The sequence below is a fragment of the Crocodylus porosus genome, unplaced genomic scaffold (genome assembly GCF_001723895.1).
Source record: "Crocodylus porosus isolate Cpor-Errol unplaced genomic scaffold, CroPor_comp1, whole genome shotgun sequence".
In the NCBI taxonomy this organism is placed as follows: Eukaryota; Metazoa; Chordata; order Crocodylia; family Crocodylidae; genus Crocodylus; species Crocodylus porosus.
Genome location: NW_017728928.1, coordinates 68518 through 87779, shown reverse-complemented (window position 1 = coordinate 87779; position 19262 = coordinate 68518). Strand labels below are relative to the sequence as shown.

The 19262-nt window shown below is 63.7% G+C and overlaps 2 protein-coding genes across 3 annotated transcripts in view; both read left to right on the top strand.

The window, feature by feature from the left end:
• The window catches only part of CYTH1 (cytohesin 1), a 14372-nt gene extending 9518 nt beyond the window's left edge, over positions 1 to 4854 (top strand). The window contains exons 10-13 of one of the 2 annotated variants that reach the window (XM_019542248.1): positions 2409 to 2487; positions 2823 to 2894; positions 3092 to 3246; positions 3559 to 4854. In XM_019542248.1, coding sequence (XP_019397793.1) covers positions 2409 to 2487; positions 2823 to 2894; positions 3092 to 3246; positions 3559 to 3637 — 385 coding nt within the window. In that variant the 3' untranslated portion in view covers positions 3638 to 4854. The remainder of the gene's footprint in view (positions 1 to 2408; positions 2488 to 2822; positions 2895 to 3091; positions 3247 to 3558) is intronic. The other variant, XM_019542247.1, reaches the window with a different exon arrangement.
• Positions 4855 to 7730: 2876 nt separating this feature from the next.
• The window catches only part of DNAH17 (dynein axonemal heavy chain 17), a 44362-nt gene continuing 32830 nt past the window's right edge, over positions 7731 to 19262 (top strand). Inside the window, exons 1-23 of the mRNA XM_019542778.1 lie at positions 7731 to 8069; positions 8169 to 8362; positions 8589 to 8781; positions 8861 to 8960; positions 9045 to 9130; positions 9372 to 9497; positions 9778 to 9933; positions 10019 to 10105; positions 10576 to 10743; positions 10966 to 11082; positions 12043 to 12311; positions 12447 to 12642; positions 12922 to 13068; positions 13501 to 13609; positions 13992 to 14095; positions 14200 to 14340; positions 14772 to 14915; positions 15360 to 15544; positions 15900 to 16152; positions 16616 to 16785; positions 17107 to 17329; positions 18011 to 18127; positions 19031 to 19117. Of these exons, the coding sequence (XP_019398323.1) occupies positions 7731 to 8069; positions 8169 to 8362; positions 8589 to 8781; positions 8861 to 8960; positions 9045 to 9130; positions 9372 to 9497; positions 9778 to 9933; positions 10019 to 10105; positions 10576 to 10743; positions 10966 to 11082; positions 12043 to 12311; positions 12447 to 12642; positions 12922 to 13068; positions 13501 to 13609; positions 13992 to 14095; positions 14200 to 14340; positions 14772 to 14915; positions 15360 to 15544; positions 15900 to 16152; positions 16616 to 16785; positions 17107 to 17329; positions 18011 to 18127; positions 19031 to 19117 (3711 nt within the window). The remainder of the gene's footprint in view (positions 8070 to 8168; positions 8363 to 8588; positions 8782 to 8860; positions 8961 to 9044; positions 9131 to 9371; positions 9498 to 9777; positions 9934 to 10018; positions 10106 to 10575; positions 10744 to 10965; positions 11083 to 12042; positions 12312 to 12446; positions 12643 to 12921; positions 13069 to 13500; positions 13610 to 13991; positions 14096 to 14199; positions 14341 to 14771; positions 14916 to 15359; positions 15545 to 15899; positions 16153 to 16615; positions 16786 to 17106; positions 17330 to 18010; positions 18128 to 19030; positions 19118 to 19262) is intronic.

Genomic DNA, 19262 nt, shown 5'->3' with positions numbered 1-19262 from the left:
CTGCTGTCCCTGGGCTCTCGCCTTCCCCAGGTGCAGCCCCCTTGCAGCTCCCTGAGCGCCCCTCGCCAGAGCCAGGGAGGTCAGGAGGGGCGGGCGGGTGTCCTGGCAGCCTGGCACAGTGAGGGCAGGGCAAGGCCACATTCCCAGCTGGGGACTCAGCGGCAGAGCGCCCGCCTGCCCACCCGTGTGTGTAGCACCAGGCGCAGGTTCAGGCTGTCTCACCCCGGCTGCCTTGTTTCCAGGCCGCTGGCCCCAGGGCGGGGCTGCAGCCAGGTAGCGCCGAGGGGCGGCAGGGCAGGGGGTGGCGGGGCTGGAAGGTGCCTGCAGGCAGCAGGCTTGCCTCGGCCAGTCCATGCAGAAGCGCAGCAGGTTCCTGCTGGGCCCAGCCTCCCCGAGCACCCATCCCCTCCTGACTGGCACTGCACCCAGGCAAGGGGCGCGGGGGGTTTCTTTGTTTTAATTTTCTTTTCTCCCTCGTTTGTATGTTTTCCATGATTTTGGCTCTGCCTTTCCTTGCCCCCAACGCCAGGAGGTACGTACCGCTCCTGCTCCCGCCCCGCTCGCTCTGCTCCACTCCTGGCCCCCGGGCCCCTCGCCTCTTTGTTTTCAATGGCTGGTGGTTTGGTCTCATTGCTGCTGCTTAGCTGCCACTGCTCGCTGACCATGCAGTCCCCCAGGAGCTGTGCCTCACCAGCCGGCCTGGCCCCTGCGTCCCGGCGGAGGGTAGGGGGTGGCAGCCCAGGTCGTGCTGACCTGAGGCATGCCTGGGTCCCCCCTTAATGCAGGGCCCTGCAGGATGCCTTGTAGCCCTGGGAGCTGAGTCTCTCCCAGCCCCCTGCAGTGAGGCTTAGAGGGGGCGAAGCCTGGCGCCTCCCTGCTCTGCTGCACCCCGCCGGTGTCTCTGCCCCTGCAGCCCAGCGCCCCTTTGAGTGCAAGGGCAGCATGGCCTGTCCTGCAGCTCGCGAGAGGACAGGCTCCACCCATGTCTGTCTGGTGCCCTGGAGACCCAGCCCTGGTGGCCCCGGGGGCTGGGATCGTGGCCCCCCCGGACTGTGCATCTCCTGGGAGTGAGAACATGGGGTCCAGGCTGTGGGCGAGTGCAGCCAGCGATTGCACTCCCTCCGTGCAGGGGGAAGGGCTCCTGGCCTACTTCTGGGGCCCAGTGCCACTGGAGGGCAGCTGGTGAGCTCCCTGGGCAGGCAGGAGCCGTCCACCTGTCGTGTTTGCAGAAGCCCCCCACACCCAGCAGCAGGCACCCGGCTCCCCAAGGGGCTCCCAGACCTGCACTCTGTGCTCCTGGGGGCTGGGGCCGAGGCCGGCTCCCCAAGGCCGCTGGAGGCTGGGGCTGTGGCGTCTAGGCTGCTTGGAGCCATGCCCTGGCTGCACCAGCCCGTGGCACAGCCACCTCGTTGTCTCTTGGGCTGCCTGCCTGGGAACATGGCACGCTGCTTGCACCGGCTCCAAGCAGCTGGTCGGACACCAGAGCCAGGGCTGGTGTCCATCTGCAGGAGCCTGTGGGGTGGGATGAAGAGCACCAGGCCTCTGCCCAGAGCCTGTTCCCATGGTAAGTGCCCCCCATGCTCCCAGAAAGCCTCCGTGGCCCCAACGCTGTCAGGGCATGCTGAGCCTGGGCAGGCAGCAGTTGCCCCGTCAAGGTGCCAGCTGGCTCTCTCTCTCCCGGCCAGGGGCACTGGCTCTGGCCCAGCCCCGAGGCCACCTCCGAGGGCACCAGCTGGGATAGGACCTGCCCCGCTGAGCTGTGGGACCAGTCCTGCCTGCCGGCAGAGGCTCGTGGCAGGACGTGTGCCATGCTGCGGTGTGGCACTCGGTGCAGCTGGTCTCCTCCCGTGTCACCCAGCCACGTTGAGAGGCTCAGGCCTTGGCTCTCAGCATTTGTTCGGTGTGCTTCACATGGGCCCAGCTCCCGTGGCTGGCATGCGGCTGCCATGGCCTGCATTTGGGGCAGGGATCGCTGGCTTAGGAATGGGGTCCCCCCCAGGTGCCTTGTATCACCCCAGGGCCAAGCTGTGATGCAGGCAGGCCACGCTCCAGGCAGTGGCTGGCTCAGCCCTGTTGCTATTTGCACCATGCTGTGGCTTGGCCCTCTGGCCTTTTCTGGGGATAGAGGCTCCCAATGGCACCTCCATGTCCTGGCTTCTGCCCCGCTGTGCCCTCCTTCCCCCCATCACCATCGACTTGCTTCTCGCTGCTGCTCGTGGCCTGCCCGGCGTGGCGTCGTACTGCCTGCTGCTGGGGCTGGGGCTGGGGCTGGCTGCTCTGCTTCCCCCATGGCTCCGCGAGGCGCTTGTCTTGTGCTGCGTGTCCGTCAGCGGCTCTGTGCGGCCATCGCCTGGGCAGGGCCCCAGCCCTGCCCGTGTGCCTGTGCCGACCACCTGTGTCTGCTTGGCAGGTGGCAGGGTAAAGACGTGGAAGCGCCGCTGGTTCATCCTGACCGACAACTGCTTGTACTACTTCGAGTACACCACGGTGAGCGCCCTGCCCTGCTCAGGGCATGTCGCCAGGTGCAGCCCCAAGGCTGCCCAGACCCGAACCCCACGGGGCAGCTGCTGCTGTGCGGAGCAGGGCTCTGCCCCATGCTGTGCAGGGTTGTCCATGCTGTGCTGGGAGCAGGGCAATGGCACAGGGCAGAGGGGTTTGTGGGGGTACGTTGGGCGCTGGATCTTTGCATGGAGGAAGTCCATGCCATGGCCAGCCTTGTTTCCACGAGTGGTCAGGATTGGGTTGGGTTGGGGCTGGGGCTGTGGGGGCAAGTGGACAGCCCTAGTCTGCAGCTGACCCCTTCCCTCCATGTTGCCCTGCAGGACAAGGAGCCCCGGGGCATCATCCCCCTGGAGAACCTGAGCATCCGGGAGGTGGAGGACTCCAAGAAGCCGGTGCGTGAGCGGGTGGGGATGCCAGGAGGGAGCGCTGGGCCAGGTGGCAGGGCCGGGCTGTGGTCTGCCCCGAGGGGCTGGCAAAGGAGGAGAGCGTGAGCCCAGGTCCTGGGGCATCCGTGCCGCCCCCTGGCCCAGGGAGCCCGTCCGCAGGCCCTGGTCCCTGTGTCCAGCTGACACTGCTTCTCCCTGCCCAGAACTGCTTTGAGCTCTACATCCCGGACAACAAGGACCAGGTAATCAAGGCCTGCAAGACGGAGGCGGATGGACGCGTGGTGGAGGGGAACCACACGGTGTACCGCATCTCGGCCCCCACCCCCGAGGAGAAGGAGGAGTGGATCAAGTGCATCAAGTGAGGGTCCCCGGGCCGGGTGGGGGTTTCCCTTCCTCTTCCTCCTCCTCCCCGTCTGCTTTCCATGGGCCTGGGCTGCAAAAGCAGCAGGATGCCTCTGATGCCGAGTGCCTCTTGGCCACGCCGTAGTGGGGCGGGTACCCTGGCCAGGGCTGCGCGGGGTCAGGGGTCTGTGCCCAGGCTGGCAGGCTGCACGCAGGTCTCCTGGGTGCCAGTCTGTCCAGGTCCTCAGTATCCTTCCCCGGGAAGGAGCTGCCCCTGCCACAGCCCCCAGCTCTCCGGTCACGCTCCCTCTCCCTCTCCCTGTCCCAGGGCGGCGATCAGCAGGGACCCTTTCTACGAGATGCTGGCGGCAAGGAAGAAGAAAGTGTCCTCCACCAAGAGACACTAGCAGTCCAGCCAGACGGGCCTGGCCCAGAAGCACCTGCACCCGGCGCTGCGGCCTCTCCTGCGGCCCCGCTGCCTTCCCAGGGATTCGCTTCTGCTTTTGCAATTTCTTTCCTGCTGGGGCTGGGAGCAGCGGTGGAGGCACCGCACTCTGCTCGAAACTGGACTGGACTGGACTGGACCACACTGGGCTGCTGAGCCTGCAGCTGTCTCCTCCCAAGGACACGTCTTCCCAGGCCCAGCCTGGGCATCGGGCTGCCTCCCTGGCACCGCCGCAGACCCTGCCCCTTGCTCTGTCCCTGGAGCTCTGTGAGAGACTGAGACTTCCCTTTGTGGCGCTCTGCCCTGGGGGGCCCGATCCACGAAGGTGCTGGGCTCGGCCTAGCCGGCACGCTCCACAGCATTTCCCCTGCATTGCCGCTGTGGGGCGCAGGCGCTGCCAGCTGTCGGGGGGCAGCTGCACAGTGGCCCAGGACCACAGTCCCCCCAGCTTGTCACAGCACTTGTGTTCTGGGCACGCTGGGTGATGAAGAGCGGGTGCCTACGGGAGCCAGGGGAGCGATGCCCAGGGGCAGTGCCCACCTGCGGCTGCCCTCGTTGTAGAGGGCACAACTGCCCTGGGCTCCAAGACACCCCATGGGGGCAGCTGGGCGTGCTTGGGCTGGGGACCCACGGGAGGGCTGGTGCTTGGCAGGGGCGGCAGCAGTGGTGCCCAGCAGGCATCCTGTGCGTGGCTGGAGAGGGGCATGCTCCGCACGGCTCCCCTGCACCCTGGGTGGTTCTTTGGGCAGACGCGAGGGGCTTTGCTCTGGGTGTGGGGGGGTCCCGGCAGCCAGGACTCTGCAGCTAGCACAAGGCGGTGTTGGGAACAAGGGGATAAACTGGAACCAGGGTCAGGGGTCTGGGGGCGGGTCTGGGGCCTGCATTGCATGGCCTGGGGTGCCCAGCTGCCTGGCAGCCACCCAGGCCAGCACTGGGCACGAGGCCTCATCAGTATTAGTCTATTTATCAGAGGTGTACATATTCCTGTATAGTTTTCTCCTTGTAGATTATTTTGTACAGGCGGCGCTGCATGCGCGGAGGCCTCCCTGGGCGTGGCGTCGGCCGCAGGGTTTTTATTCCCATCCGAACTTTGTTGTTTTTGGTTTGGCCGCGGCCTTGTCCCCTCGCACTGAGACCTGCAACAAATAAATGCCAGCCCCGCGCTCGGCCTCTGCCCGCCTTGCCCAGCTCCTCTGTGCCCGCGGGAGGGCGGGGAGCCTGCAGCTCACCCGGGCACCTTGGCTCCAGCTCGCCTGGGGCTTCTGCCTGCGTAGTGTCTGATCCTTCAGCACAAAGAGGGAGGCAGCCACATGCCGCCCATCAGAGCAGCCGTGGCCCGGCTCTGGCCTGGCCGACTGCCTGCCAGGGGCATGCGTGAGCATGGAAGGGGCTGGGGCTCAGCATGGGTACCAGGGGCCCAGGGCGTCTCTCCCACTGCCCAACCCAGAGCAGGTGATTCCTACAGCTGCCGTGGCAGTGCCCAGTGCTGGCACACAGGAGGGTCCCTGTTGCAGCAGCCGCTGCCCCTTGCTGCAAACCGCAGCTCTCCTGGGGCTGTGCGAGGACAGGGCAGCCCCTCGGCTCCCGCACACCTGGCCAGTTGCCGCCTGCGTGCTCGGGGTTGAACAGAGCCTGCTCCCAGCCTCCCACCGCCCTCTGCCCTTCCTGAAAAGCCAGTGCTGCCCCTGGTGCCATGGGCGCAGGACTCCCCATGGCCCCGGCATCCTCCCGCTCTGGGAAGCAGGGGCCTTGCACCCAGCACTGGAGCCAGGCGGGGGCTGCCAGACCCCCGCCACGGGCGTGAGGCTGGGTGCCAGGCAAGCGCAGAAGCCACTGGCTCTCCTGGTTGCTGCAGCTCCCCGGCTCCTTGCAGCCACAGCCCCTTCTGCACTGGGGCCCAGCCTTGCTGGGAGCACCCCTCTCCGGGACACCAACCATGCAGGGGAGCAGGCAGCCGTCAGGCCCCAAGGCACCGTCCTTATGACCTGCGAGCAACCCTCTCGGTACAGAGCTCTGCCCCCCATGTGCCCTGCCTGGGGCTCTCCTGGGTGAGCTGCCTGCAGCCCTGCCCTTTGCACGGGAGGGGCTGGCGAAGGGTCCTGGGTGCTGCAAGGACCAGGGCAGTGGTGCTCAGCAGGCTTCTGCCACCCCCGGGCAAGCACCTGGGCGGAGGACAGCTGTGGGCACTGCTGGCTATCGGCCGGTGTTGCCCACCCTCCTCTCCCAGCACCACGCAGCAGCAGGGTGGTCCCTGGTGAGGAAGCCCCTGGCTGAACAGGGCCTTTAGCAATGCAGGCTGGAGCCTGGCCCAGCTGCAGGCAGTACGGGCCTGGGCAACGAGCGCCGGCACAGCCAGGGAGCTGCTTCTGGCCCTGGCACTTGCCTGGCTGCTGGGCTCCCACCTGCTCCAGCTCCTCCTGGGCTCCCTGCTCCTGCGGCGCGGCCCAGGGCCCAGCCCCCTTGCACCGGGCCAGGCTCCAGTGGGTGCCAGGGCCTGCCCCGAGGGTTTGCACCCTCGCAGGGCAGGCTGCCGTGGGGCTGATGGGAGGTGAACTCGCCGGAGGGGACCCGGTGGTAGGCACGCTCTCTGCCCTTCCCCCACGCTGCTCGTGGGTGCTGGATGGAGCAGGGCGGGTGGGCTGCGGCCCCCTGGCCCTGGGCATGACCCCATGCGGGGAGCAGGCTGCAGCACCCATCATGAGGCGCGACCCAGGCCCGGGCCCCTGAGCGCTAGCAGCTACGGTCCTTCTGACTAGCCAGCGCCCTTCCTGCCAGCTTGTGCCCGGCTCCTGTATCCCCGTGGCAGGGGCCTGGGCTCAGAGCAGAGCTGGGGGCTGCGGGTGCCTGCCAGGCCGAGTGCCCCCCTCCTGGTCATCCCTGGGCAGGTCTCTCTCCCACCCGTGCTGCTCCAAGGACTCGGCTCCCTCCATGCTGCAGCAAGCCCAGCCCTGGGCGGGCGGGGGAGACCCGTATTGCAGCCTCGCAGCAGGTGCTGCCCTCTGGGCCCGCAGCCAGTGGCACATACTGCCCCGCACCCTCCAGTGCCCCCAGGGTGCAGCCGAGACCCCTGCGGGGAGATCAGGACCCCCACGGTCCTTGGCCCTAACCAACCTGACGTGCAAGCTCAGCCCTGCCCTGCTGTCAGCACAGACGGCCCCCGGGAAGGCCAGGCAGCTCCTCCTCGTCCGTGCCGGGGGACTCGGCTCCTACCGCGGCCCAAGGGCCAGGCACGGTGACCCCAGGACACGCCGCAGCACTGGCTGGGGGAGCCAAGTGGAGGGGCCTGGGGGCTGTCTGGGATTGGGGTGCCCTGCTGACGGGGGAGAGCCCGGCCTGAGCCCCCCGTGCAAGGGGAGCTGGGAGCAGCCGAACCTCGTCCGGCTCCGCTCCTGTCCCAGTCGCAGCTGCAGGGACAGGGATGCCTTTCTGGACGGTACCGCACCCCCCGGGAACAGGCCGGCAGCCCTGGCGTCGCTGCCAGCACCGGGGCAGGAGGCTGGGGGTAAACGCTGCATCCGAAGCCCTTGGCATTAACCTGCCGCTCTGCCGTGAGGCCCCGGCCCTGAATCACGCCGGCTTGCAGGGCTGGGGCAGCGCAGCACGCCCCGTCCCACGGCCCCCGCGGGCGCCGTGCTGCCCGCCAGAGCCTCGTTAACCCTGCGCCATTAGCGGGCCAGGGCCCGAGGGCTGGGTGCAGGCCAGGAAGCTAACGGTAAACAAGCCGGGGTGATTCATCGATGCCACGGTGCAGGGGGCCCGGGGGGGGCAGGAGCAAGAGGCTGCCCCCCCGGCTCACGGCGGAAGCTTCCGGCAGCCGTGGCAGTTGGGGGTTCTAGCGGCTGCAGCGGGGGGAGGGCGGCGAGCGGGCTCGAGCCGCGTTGCCGGACGCCTGGTGCCCTCGGTGATTTAGGAGCCTCGACGGGCTCGCGGGGCCTGCGCTGGTGGGGAAAGGCCGGGTGTTGTGGAGCTGCAGGCGGGGCAGGGGCAGGGCCAGGCCTCGTTAGGGATCCTTGAACGAGGTTTTCTTGCCCCGGAGGAGCAGGGCCGCCGGGGCGATGGCGACGGACAAGCGGCACGAGTTCCTGGAGAGCTGCGCGACGCTGGCGCTGCGCTGCAGGCCTGACAAGTGGGCCAAGCTGGTGGGCAGCGAGGAGGGTGGCGCCGCGCTCGCCGAGTTCTTCGACAAGCAGGACGTGCTGGCACTGGTGCTGACCCTCAGCCCCGCCGGGCAGCTGGTGCCCTGCCTCGACTTCCCGCCCGCCCTCAAGGGCAAGGGCATCTACTTCGTGAAGAAGAAGAGGGAGAACATCACCCGCGACAACTGCCGCACCGGGCTGCTGGTGGGGGACCTGGGGCCCTCGCCCGTGGAGCAGCTGATCGCCGCGGTGGAGGAGGTGGGCGCCCGCCGGGCTGCGAGGGGCACGGTCCCAGCACCCCAGTCTCCCCCGCGTGTGGCGGTGCCGGTGCTGGACCAGCCGTGCGCTCGCTCCTAGGTCGTCTACTCGCTGTTCCTGAAGGAGGGGAACCTGAGCGGGTGGCCCCACGTGGTCTCCGAGGACGTGGTGAAGCAGGCCCACCGGCTGAAGAACGAGATGTTCGTCATGGGGGGCAAGATCCAAGGGAAGACGCTGCTCCCCCTCCCCGAGCACCTGGAGGATCTGGATGGCTCCTGCACGCTGCTGGGCAGGTGAGCGTGGGGCAGGCTGCCTTCCGCGGTCGGGGCCTGCGCAATGCAGGCGGGTGCCGCACCACGCCGTGGGGCCCCTTGCATGACCACAGGCCGGATTGTCTTGGTGACACTTGCCTGGCTGCGGCCCGAGCTGGCCAGGAGGCCACGCATGGGGAGGGCAGGGTCCCCATCGCGTGGCCAGGGTTTGGCCGGCAGGTCACGGGGTGCGGCCATTGCCTTGCAGTCTCCCCGCTGCACTGGACAGCGCCTTGCTGCACAGCATCGAGACCACCATCATCGACTGGTCCCACCAGATCCGGGACGTCCTGAACAAGGACTCGGCACAGCCCTTGCTGGACGGCTCCAACCCGCTGCCTAGGGTGGAGTTCGACTTCTGGCACACCCGGCTGAGGAACCTGGAGTGCATCTACGAGCAGGTAGTGTCCCCCACCCCGCACCGGCACCACGTCGCCCCAGTGCACGGGAGCCCCCCGCTCACCCACTGTCCTGCCCCAGCTGCTCTCCGTGCGCGTGACCATGATCGCCAACGTGCTGAAGAAGGCGAAGAGCTGCTACTGGCCGGCGCTCAAGGCTATTTTCAAGGATGTCAATGCAGGTAGGGGCTGGGCCGGGCTCGGGCTGGGGGTTCCAGCACTGCGGCCTCTGTGCTCATCCCGGCTGCTCTGGCTGCTTGCTGCAGGGCTGAAGGAAGCCAGTGACATCGACCTGTACCTGAAGCCGCTCCGGGTGCTGCTGGAGGAAACGGAGCAAGTGGACTACGCCCAGGTACTGGCGCACTGTGTGTCTCGGTCCCTGGCTTCCCTGCATCAGCGCAGCAGTCGGAGGTCAGGGCAGGCCAGGCCCGGGCACTGAACGGCTGCTGGGGCGGCAGCCCTCAAGCGAGCACATCCCAGGGCTCTGGAAGCTGGCAGTGGGACAGCCCAACATGGCCCCACTGTCGTGCCCAGCGCATGCTGTCATGTGCCGAGCATCTCCCCTGCATCCAACATGCCTGTTTCCCCCTCAGCTGCCACCCTACATCGACCAGGTCCTGTACACGGTCTGCCTGGTGTGGGCCAACTCGGGGCACTACAGCACGCCCTCCCGCATCATTGTCATCCTGCAAGAGATCTGCAACCTCTTCATTGAGCTGGTATGCCCGGGGCGCGGGCTTCCCCGCTGCGGCCAGCCCGTGGGGCTGCGCTATGTCCAGTGGCAGGCGGCCGCCGCTCTCCTTTCACCTCCTCTTTGTGCCCGAGGTGGCACCAACCAGGGCACGTTCCCTCTTCAGATCCGGTGGCCCCATGCCGTGGGCAGCTGCCTCTCAGGAGGTTGCGCCGGGAGCATGTGCATCCATGGCCAGGGGCTGGGGGCCGGGGTGGTGCAGGGGGGAGCTGGCGCCGGAGCACGCTGCCACCTTTCTCCCTATTCAGACCCGGAACTTCCTGAGCCCGGAGGAGGTGATGAAGGGCCTGCAGGGCGAGATCGAGGAGATCCTGGATGGGATCAGGCTGAGCATCGCCGTCATCGAGAAGCTGTACCGGACCTACGACGCCTGCTGCTCGGACACCATGCCCGCCTTCTTCCAGGTACGCTGCTCTGGGGGAATGGGGCACTGGACCGCTTCGCTCTCTCATGCCTTCCTGCCCTGACCACAGTCTGCTCCCCTTCCAGGACAAGGAGCCGCGGCTCTGGGAGTTCCCCTCCTCTCTCGTGTTTGGCAGGATGGACTCGTTCCTGCACCGGCTGAAGACAATCGAGGTGAGCAGGGACAGGGACTTGGGCTGTGCCCAGGGCATTCATGTCCTCCCTGCCCAGCCCCAGGGAGCAGGAGGGGTCTGCAGGGCAGCTGGAGCCCCGTGCCGCACCCTCCAGGCACAGGGGCTCCCCCAGAGAACAGCGATGCAGCAGAGCCGTGCGCTGGTTAGGGAGCAGACTGGTGCCAGTGGGCTTGTCGTGAGCACTAGTGGTCCCGATGCATCAGGCACCTGCTGACCCAGGGCTCAGCTTCTCCCTCTGGGAAATGGGCACACGCCTCTGTGCAGGCTCGAAAGCCCTCTGCCGTGTGGGGGTCTGTGCCCCACGATCTCGCTCATCTATTTAGCACCCATGTTCTTCCCTCTGATCACCCGCTTGGCAGCCTCTGTCCAGCCCTGGCTGGCTGCTGCTACCAGCCCAGTACAGCGGGACCGTGCTGGCTACGGGACGACGCGGCTCTTTCTGCCTGGCAGGAGCTGTATGTGACGGCCGTGGAATTCCTGAAGCTGGAAAAGATTGAGCTGGGGGGCGTGCGAGGAAACATCCTCGGGAATATGGTGTTCCAGATTTACGAGGAGGTCTCTGAGCTCGTCAAGGTGTTTGCTGACTGCAAATACGATCCCTTGGATCCTGCGGAAGAGGTGAGTGGCTGTCGGTGCCAAGCCCCGGCTGGTTTTCGATCGATCGATGACTTGCCTTGAGGAAGCCACTGGATCTGCATGTGGAGCAGTCACCATGGCAACAAATGCATTTAGTTGAGTGATGGGAGCGTTCCTTGGGTTGCAACGAGCCGATCTGCCGGCCGCCTGCCCGAGCAGAAACCGCTCCCTGGCCATGCTAATCCCCGTGCTTTGCCTTGGCAGCAATTTGATGTGGACTTTGTGGAGTTCCAGACCAAAGTCCAGGACCTGGACAGGAGGCTGGCGACCATCTTCTGCCAAGGATTCAGTGACTGTAACAGTTTTGAGTCCGCTGTCAAGGTACGAATGGACGTGTGCAGCTCACGCACCCACCTCTAGCAGGGTGGCAGTGCACGCACCGCTGGGGAGAGCGTCCTGCCAGGGCTGGTGCCAGGTCTGCACAGGGATAGCGCACGTGCCCACCAGGGACAGGTGCATTTGGGTTAAGTGAGAAGCACCCACCCAAATCTGTGGGTGTCAGCATGAGCCACCTCGCAGAGGCCTGGTTCTCAGGTGGGGTGCTCGAGGGAGACAATAGCTGAGCATGGAAATGTTGGAGCTGGCAGAAACAGTTTCAGGGGAAGGATTTCCCATCAGAAAATGCAGTTTTGTGGAAATGAAGCCATCTGGTGGGAACACTGCCACAGGGCCCAGGGGCTGTGGGATTCAGAGTCTGCAAGACACGGTGGTGTGGGAAGAGGTGAAGCTCTACTGCTCGTGTGCAGGGCAGTCAGACTGTGGGACCTTCAGGACAGTACAGTGCAATTCCAGCACGGGTTGCACAGAGGGGAAAGCCTGGCGAATCATTTGGGCTTGTCTCGTTCCATTTTGCTACTCCCGGAAAGTTTGTTCTGACTTTGGTGGGATTCATGTTGACTCCTCTAGTCTTGCAAATGTAGGAACCTTTCAGTATAACGATACAGGGGCGAAAGGGAATGGGATTGACACTCCCAAAACAAGGCACTCTTGCTTTACTGACCTCCTTCCACGGCAGCGCCAGCACCAGCATCAGCTCTTGGGTTTTTGGAGCAAGGTTTCCTTTGGTTGGGAAATGCTAGTTTAGGTGCTCCCTGGACTTTCCACACTTACCCCCAGGGAGAAGGGAGGCCACTGAGCTGCAATGGTCTGTGGAGGTAGCAGGTCTTTATCTGGCACAGTAGGGGAAGGGCACCATGTGCTCCTGGTGTGACTACCATGATTTACTGAGAGCTGTGCCAGCGACTACACTGCAGCGGAAACAGCACAAACTTGGTTTTTTAGCTCGTCCACATGTTTGCATCCCTCCTGGACCGACCTCTGATCAAGACAGAAGCATCACCTCGTTACTTGACCCTGCTGGAAATGTTTAATGCTGAACTGGACAATGCCAAGGTCATGTATGATGCCCAGGTAGTGGCCACCCAGTCAAGCAGAGGCGCTCTGCCCATCAACAAGAACATGCCTCCCGTCGCCGGGCACCTGAAGTGGGCTCTGGAGCTCCAAGAGAGGCTGGATGTGCAGATGAGGGAGCTGCAAGCTATCAGTCACCCGTAAGTAGCCGTCCTGCGCCGTGTGTTGCAGGGCGCTCCTCTCTGGGTACATACCACGGGGCGGGTGCTGTTGGAAGCAGGGATCGACTCCCACGCTCCGCTGACACGCCTCACTCTGGTCATTACCTCTGGCAGCATCATGGTCAGCGCTGAGGCTAAGCTGGTGCATGAGAAGTACAGGGAGATGATACGTTTGCTGCAGAATTACCGCGACCAGACCTACAAGGAGTGGATAGGCCAGGTGGATGCCGACTGCCAGTTCAACCTGGAGCAGCCTTTGCTGCAGAGGGATCTGGACTCCATGCTTCTAAGGGTCAACTTCAGCAAGAAGGTCGGTGTGTCCTGCACTCCCACGCGGAGCCGTCCTACCCAAGTTGGCCGGGGCAGGCATGAAGTCTGTGTAGAAGCTGTGTGGGCCCAGATCCCTGCTATTGCTTGTGTCACCTGTGATAAAACCCCTGCAGCAGTGTCACGCTGCGTGTCTGTGGCACTGGGCTGGCTGTGACCCACGTGGACTTCCCCTGATTCACTCACAGGATTTGTCCTTACAAAGTGACTGAAAGTTTTGCCTGTGCTGACAGGTGCTTCATTCTGCCCTTGTATCTTGCAGCTCGTTGCCGTTCTCCGGGAAGTCAAGTACTTGAATTTCCAGCAGCAGAAGGATATTCCAGAGAGTGCTGAGAGCCTCTTTGCTCGTAACGAGACTTTTCGCAAGTTTGTGGACAACTTGGATCTCATCGTGGGTTGGTACAACAAGGTATGTTGGAAACCCGGGAGAACGTACGGCCAAGCAAGAAAGCATCCTCCATCTTCTTGTCCCTGTAAGAGCTAGTTTTCAGTCTGTCACAGCCGGGTCAAACTTTACATTGGGCAATGGGCTGTCTTGTAGAACAGGCTTTACAAACCCGTGGGGCTTGGACACGCTAATCAGGGTGCCGTGTGCTGTAAGCACCACTTCCCGCCTGGAGCCACAGGAGACGGCAGCCCTGGGGCTTTGGCCACCTGAGTGTCCCTGAGCAAACCACCCTCCACTGTGCCGGCCACGCTGCCCCCCTGCCCAGGGCTGCAGCCAGACGGATTTGGGGCAAAGGTGCTCGGGCCAGACCGGCTTTTGGCGGCGAGGGCTGCAGCCTCCCCTTGGCCCCACGAAGCAGCCTGGGCCCTCAGCCACGGATGCTGCTGTTTCCAGATCAGGTTGACGGTGCTGCCGGTTGAGCTTCCTCTGATAAAGGAGGAGCTGGAGGAGACGGACGCCAAGCTGAAGACAGCCGAAACCACGCTGTTCTGGAGCAGTGAAGGTAAAGCCGGCTGCCTCTGCTCCACCCACCACAGCTCCCTTGCACACCCGCGGGTGGCCCAGAATTCCCCATCTCACATCAGCCCCAGGCTCAGCTCGGCTCATGGCTCCCATGCTGGGCTGAGCTTGTGCATCCCGTTTGGAGAACAGGCAGGCTGCTGCCAGCCAGGCCCGGGGAGGCCAAGGGCTCTGTGCCATCTAAGGCAGGGGGAGAAGGGGCAGTGGAGCTTCCTGGGACATGCCCTGGCACCCCTGCCTTTAGCTGGACACGCACACAGGAGAGCCGAAATCCCCGGCAAGGCTGATCCTCATACAACAGCCTCTCAGTCAGACCCACTGGCAACTGTTCGAAGTCTCTCAGCCGCCCGCACGGTTTCTCTCAGGGGCTATGGAGTACATCCAGGAGATGAGAGACAGTTTATACAACTTAGAGGCGAGAATCCAGAAAACCAAGCTAAACGTGGAGAGCGTTGTCCAGCTCATGCAGGTGAGCACTGGGTTTTGCAGGCACGTGGGCACTTCGGGCTCCTGAGGCCCAGGTGTCTCCAGCTGGCACAAAGGCACGGGCTGAATGTCGGTGGGTCCTTGCAGGACTGGGCTGCCAGCCCTTTGTTTGAAAGGAAGGACAACAAGGAGACGGCCCTCTTGGACCTGGATGGGAAGGCGAGCAACTTAACCAGACGCTACGCAGCCATTCAGGACGTAGGGCTGAAGATTCAGGCCATGCTGATGGTGAGAGGCTGGGAAAGCTCCTTGGGGTCCCGACTGCAATGGGTAGAGCTTACCCTTGCCTTTAGCATCTACCTACTGCCTGTCTCCAAGCCATCGCCCTCAGCATTTCCCCGGGCTAGGCTGTCCCCACAGCTCTTCGGACCTCCGGCTGGCCCAGCAGCTCTTCTTTTCTCAGGTTGCTATTGCAGACCCAAGGTAAAAGACCCCTCCCTAGCCGTTGTCCGGGGGAACGCAGGGACACTCGTGGCCCACCCCAAGGAAGAGCCCTTTTCCAGGAACGTTAGACGAGTCGTTCTTCCCCCTGGGCTGAGCTGGGGCTGTCGGAGGAGACGTCTGGGAGGAGGGAGCTCGCCTTAGGAACCGGCAGCAAGCTCTGGGCTTGCAAGCGTGCAGATGCCCAGGCAAAGGGCTGACAGCTGCTCTACTTGCAGGAGAACACAGACTTATTCAAGGCTGACAGCACATCCCGGACGTGGCTGAACTACGTGGAGTATGTGGACGACGCGGTCCTGGACGGATTCTTCCGGTTCGTCCACAACTCACTCCAGTTCCTGCTCACCAACATGGCGCCAGGGGTACGTGGCTGGGACCCTGCTGCCCTTGGCGAAATGCAAATGCAGGCACACGGGTAGCACATGTGCCAGCACAGCCTTGGCGTGGGCTGAGGCTCCATCAGTCACAGCCTGCCTGTTCCGGTAGTGCCCCTGCTCTTGGCACGGACGTCTCGCCTCCCGCTTCCCCGTTCTGCCCTCCCAGTCCATCCCCGTGATCCCTTGAGCTGGGAGCCAGGCCCAGTGGGATGGGTGCAGACAGCACAGGTCCTGCCCTCTGGGGATGAAATAAGAGCCAAGGAAGGGGGGGCAATCAGCTGGGCCACAGAGACCCCTGAGGGCACGGCAAAGCAGCTGGCGAAGGTGCTGGTGGGCTGGTCAGGGCCACCGGGGCAGGCAGTTGGCAACAGGACTGATGGCCAGTGCTACGGAGGCTGGATGGTAACAGGCTCGGCATTGCCTGTCCAGGCCAACGTCGCGCCACTGTTTGAGGTGCGCCTGGAGCTGTACAGAGACGACCTGCGCTACCGCCCGTCCCTGGAGGTGGGGGCGGAGAACGGCTTCCTGGAGCTGGTGGAAAATCTCATGAACAACATCTACGAAGCAGCCAGGTTCATCCCCCGCCTGGCCCAGGGCAAAGGGAGCTACAAGGTGTGTCCCTCTGCCTCGGGCTCCCCCTCTTAGCAGGGCCCACGCGAGCCGCTTGCCCCCCTGGAGTGCTGGGTTGCACTGCAGGGGGGCACGGAGGCAGCACTGATTGGACTGGATTTACTGCCTGGTTTTGGCTGGAAAATAAACCAGGGGCAGATTCCTGAGCCTGGCAGGGGACTTTGGCGTTCTCCAGGAGCTCGGGCACCTGGGTCTCACTCCCTGCTCCGGTGAAGGCTCAGCCACTGATACCCAGCGGGACAGCGTCTCCGGGGGGCTGAGATCTCCCCGGGAAGTCCTTTGTGGCATTGGGACACATAGCCCTGACTCAACCACACATGCACCCTGTGCCTTGCAGAGCAACCTGGAGGACATGTCGGACCTGCTGGAGATGCGGGAGGAGGTGGTGTCCCTGGCCATCAGCGCCATGAAGCAGGGGGAGGAGTACGAGGACTCCTTCGAGAAGTACAGCTACCTGTGGATGGACAACCCCCGTGAATTCATGCAGCAGTTTCTCACGTTCGGCCGCGGGCTCACGCTCGAGGAGCTGGAGTCCCATGCGGAGGAGTATCTGCCGCACACCCCACCGCCCCTGCAGCAGTTCCAGCTGCAGGTGAGGCCCCTCCAGCCCCTTGCATTAGGTCCGTCCATCTTTCTGCAGGGGGGTAAAGGTGCCCCATGGCCCTCCACATCCCTCCCGGGCAGAGCTGGGACTCGTGTCCATCTGCAGCCGGCTATGGGGCAGTCAATTCCCATCAGACACGCTGCAGCGAGGGGCATTTAGGGCAGGTCCTTGCTGCTGTGCTCGGGTGCCCACCTGCCCCCCGCTGGGTAGCAGCCTCTGTCCAGAGGAGCCTTCTGCACCCATGCTGCTCCAGTGGGAGCGGGGCCATAGGGTCCAGCAGTCCCCAAGAGCGCACGCTCCCCATCAGTGAGCGCACTCTGGGCTGGGGCTGCTGTGCCTGGAGGTGGGAACGGTCCCTCCTGAGGCTTTGCTATTGGGGATCTCCCTCGGTGGCACAGCCATGGCAGCCCTGGCGTGGCTACCCAGGCGTCACTTGTGCACATGCCTGCAGATCGATCTGTACGAGAAGCTGTACGAGGAGGTGTCCAAGTTCGAGAACATGAAGGTGTTCAGCGGCTGGCTGCAGAGCGACTGCCGCCCCTTCAAGCAGGCGCTCCTCAACACTGTCAAGCGCTGGAGTCTTATGTTCAAGCAGCACCTGGTCGACCACGTCACAACCAGGTAGAGGGGCACAGCAAGCCGCCCTGGTGCAGGGGGGCGAGCCGGGCCGGGCCGGCCTTTCCCGACATTGCTAATGACCGAGCAGGCAAGTCGCAACGGGGACGTGGTGACAGGTCATGCCTGTCTGGAGATCTGCACCACGGACGGTCGGGACCTGCTGCGTCTGTCCTGTGGGAAACCTGCCCTTGTGGGACCCAGTGTGGGAAGGCTGTGGCCTGAGGGAGGAAGGCTGCTCGCCCACCTGGCTGCTGGGCCCATCTCGGGGATGACTGCAGGAGCCTTGCCTTGCTGGCTTCTGCAGACCCCTTGCCTCCCTTGCAGCCTCCAGGACCTAGCGGATTTCATGAAGGAAGCAAGCGCGGGCCTGACTAAGCCCCTGAAGGAAGGTGACTATGACGGGCTGGTGGAGGTGATGGGACACCTGATGAGGGTCAAAGACCGGCAGGCAGCCACAGACCAGATGTTTGAGCCCCTGAAGCAAACCATCGAACTCCTCAAGACCTACGGGGAAGAGATGCCGGAGGAAATCCACATGCAGCTGCACGTAGGTTGTCGAATCCAGCAGCTGGTTGTGCAGCATGGCCGGTGGGGTTTGTTGGGGCATCTGCCCATGCCCATGGCTCTGGAAGGCTGAGACCCAATGCAGCCATGCCTTCGTTATGTGGGCAGGGGCAGCACAGCACTTCCCACTGGAAACAGCCAAAATCAATCACCACATTACTAAACCTCCTGCTGATTCAGCTGTGGCTGCATGCTAAGTGTCCTAGAAAGGAGAGCAGCCACGGGGATGCCCTGCCACGTGGAGGACAAGCTGGTGATGGGAAAGAGCATAGGGCTGTCTTGGCAGGGCTGGGCCAGGCCGAGGGCATGTGCCTGGTACCAGGTGCCACCCAGGGTGGTGCAGAGAGCTGCACAAGGGGCAGTGGTGACATCACCTGCCCGGGCTCCAGGCACTGGGGCAAGAGGGAGTTTGAGTCTATCCTGCAGGACGTGTCACTGGGAGTTTCTTGTGCCACCACCCTGCCCACGGGCCCAGCCTCGGTCGGTCCTTTGCCACGTTCTTTCATTTTCATTGGCATAAATTGGTTTGTGTTCTCTGCAAGTTCCAGCCCTGCCCGTCCCCTCCTCGTCCTCCTTAGCAAGCACCTGTGGGATGGACGGTGGTGTCTGCTTGCGCCCTTGGGTGCAAGGGGGTGGGATGCTGATTGTCCTTGGCCTGCTGCAGGAGCTGCCGGAGCAGTGGAACAACACCAAGAAGCTGTCCTTCCAGGTGAAGCAGAACGTGGCCCCGCTGCAGGCTAACGAGGTCTCCATCATCCGCAGGAAGTGCCAGCAGTTCGAGGTACTGCGTGCTCTGTGCTGACTTGGCTTCTTGCCCGCACTAGAGTGGGAGCAAAGCCAAGGAAGGCGACGGGTACGTTTGAGCCCTGGCCCCGGCCCTGGCCCTGGCCCTGGGCACGTCACAGAACACGGCGCCTGCACCTGCAGTGCAGCTCTGGCACGGAAACAGCCATGAGACAATCGATCTGGACCCCCAACTGCTGTCCCGTTTGTCTCAGACAGCCGGGCTCATCACCGGTGTGCAAGGGGCGTAGGACCTGGGCTCGGGAGATGTCCCAGAGCTCGGGCCTTTCCTGGAAAGTGCCCTGCTAGCAGCCCCTGGCTTTGAGTCCATGGGGGCTGGAGCCCGATCACCCTCTGCCCCCAGATGGATGGTGTCTCCAGGCAGGGAGAGCTTTTCAGGTGAGTGCCCTGAGCTCTTCAGGGCACCAGACAGCAGTGGCGACATTCTGCACGGCTGGGAGTTTCCCAGCCATCCCACTGCTTGTTCACAACACAGTAGCCTGGGCGGGCCAGAGCCTGGGGCCTAAGAGTCTGGTCCTGGGCTCTTGCTCACAGCTGCTGTCCCAGGAACAGCCCCTTGCCCAGCAAGGGTGCTAGTAAATGGTAGGGACGTATTTGGTAGCCATGTTGGTCTGAGACAAAAAAGAAATGCAAAAAACTCTAGACCTCTTGGTTCAGAGATGACACCTTTTATTAGACTGACTAAGAAAGTGCAAAAAAATGACCTTTTAAAATAAATGGCAGATAAACTCCGGCGGCCAGGATAGCCGCTCCAGTCGCTCCCCACTGCTCAAGCAGCACTGCCTTGGGGTCTTGTCTCAGCCTCACTGAGGCCCCAGGTCCCTGGTGCTCTGCATACAGCCCCCTCCCACGTGTCCGCTCGCTCTCTGCTTCCTCACAGGTGCGACAGCACGAGTTCAGGGAGAAGTTCAGAGAAGAGGCCCCCTTCACTTTTACAGATCCAGATCCATACCAGTCCTTGAACAAGGTAATGCTCAGAGAAGGGAGGGTCTGGGGGCAAATCATCCTCCACACTTCCCTGCAGAGGTGACAGGCACAAGGTCCCGGGTGCCCGTGCTCTGCATGGTGTTCTCCACCTGGCGCTGAGCTCTGGTGTGCCCAGGGCTGCAGGA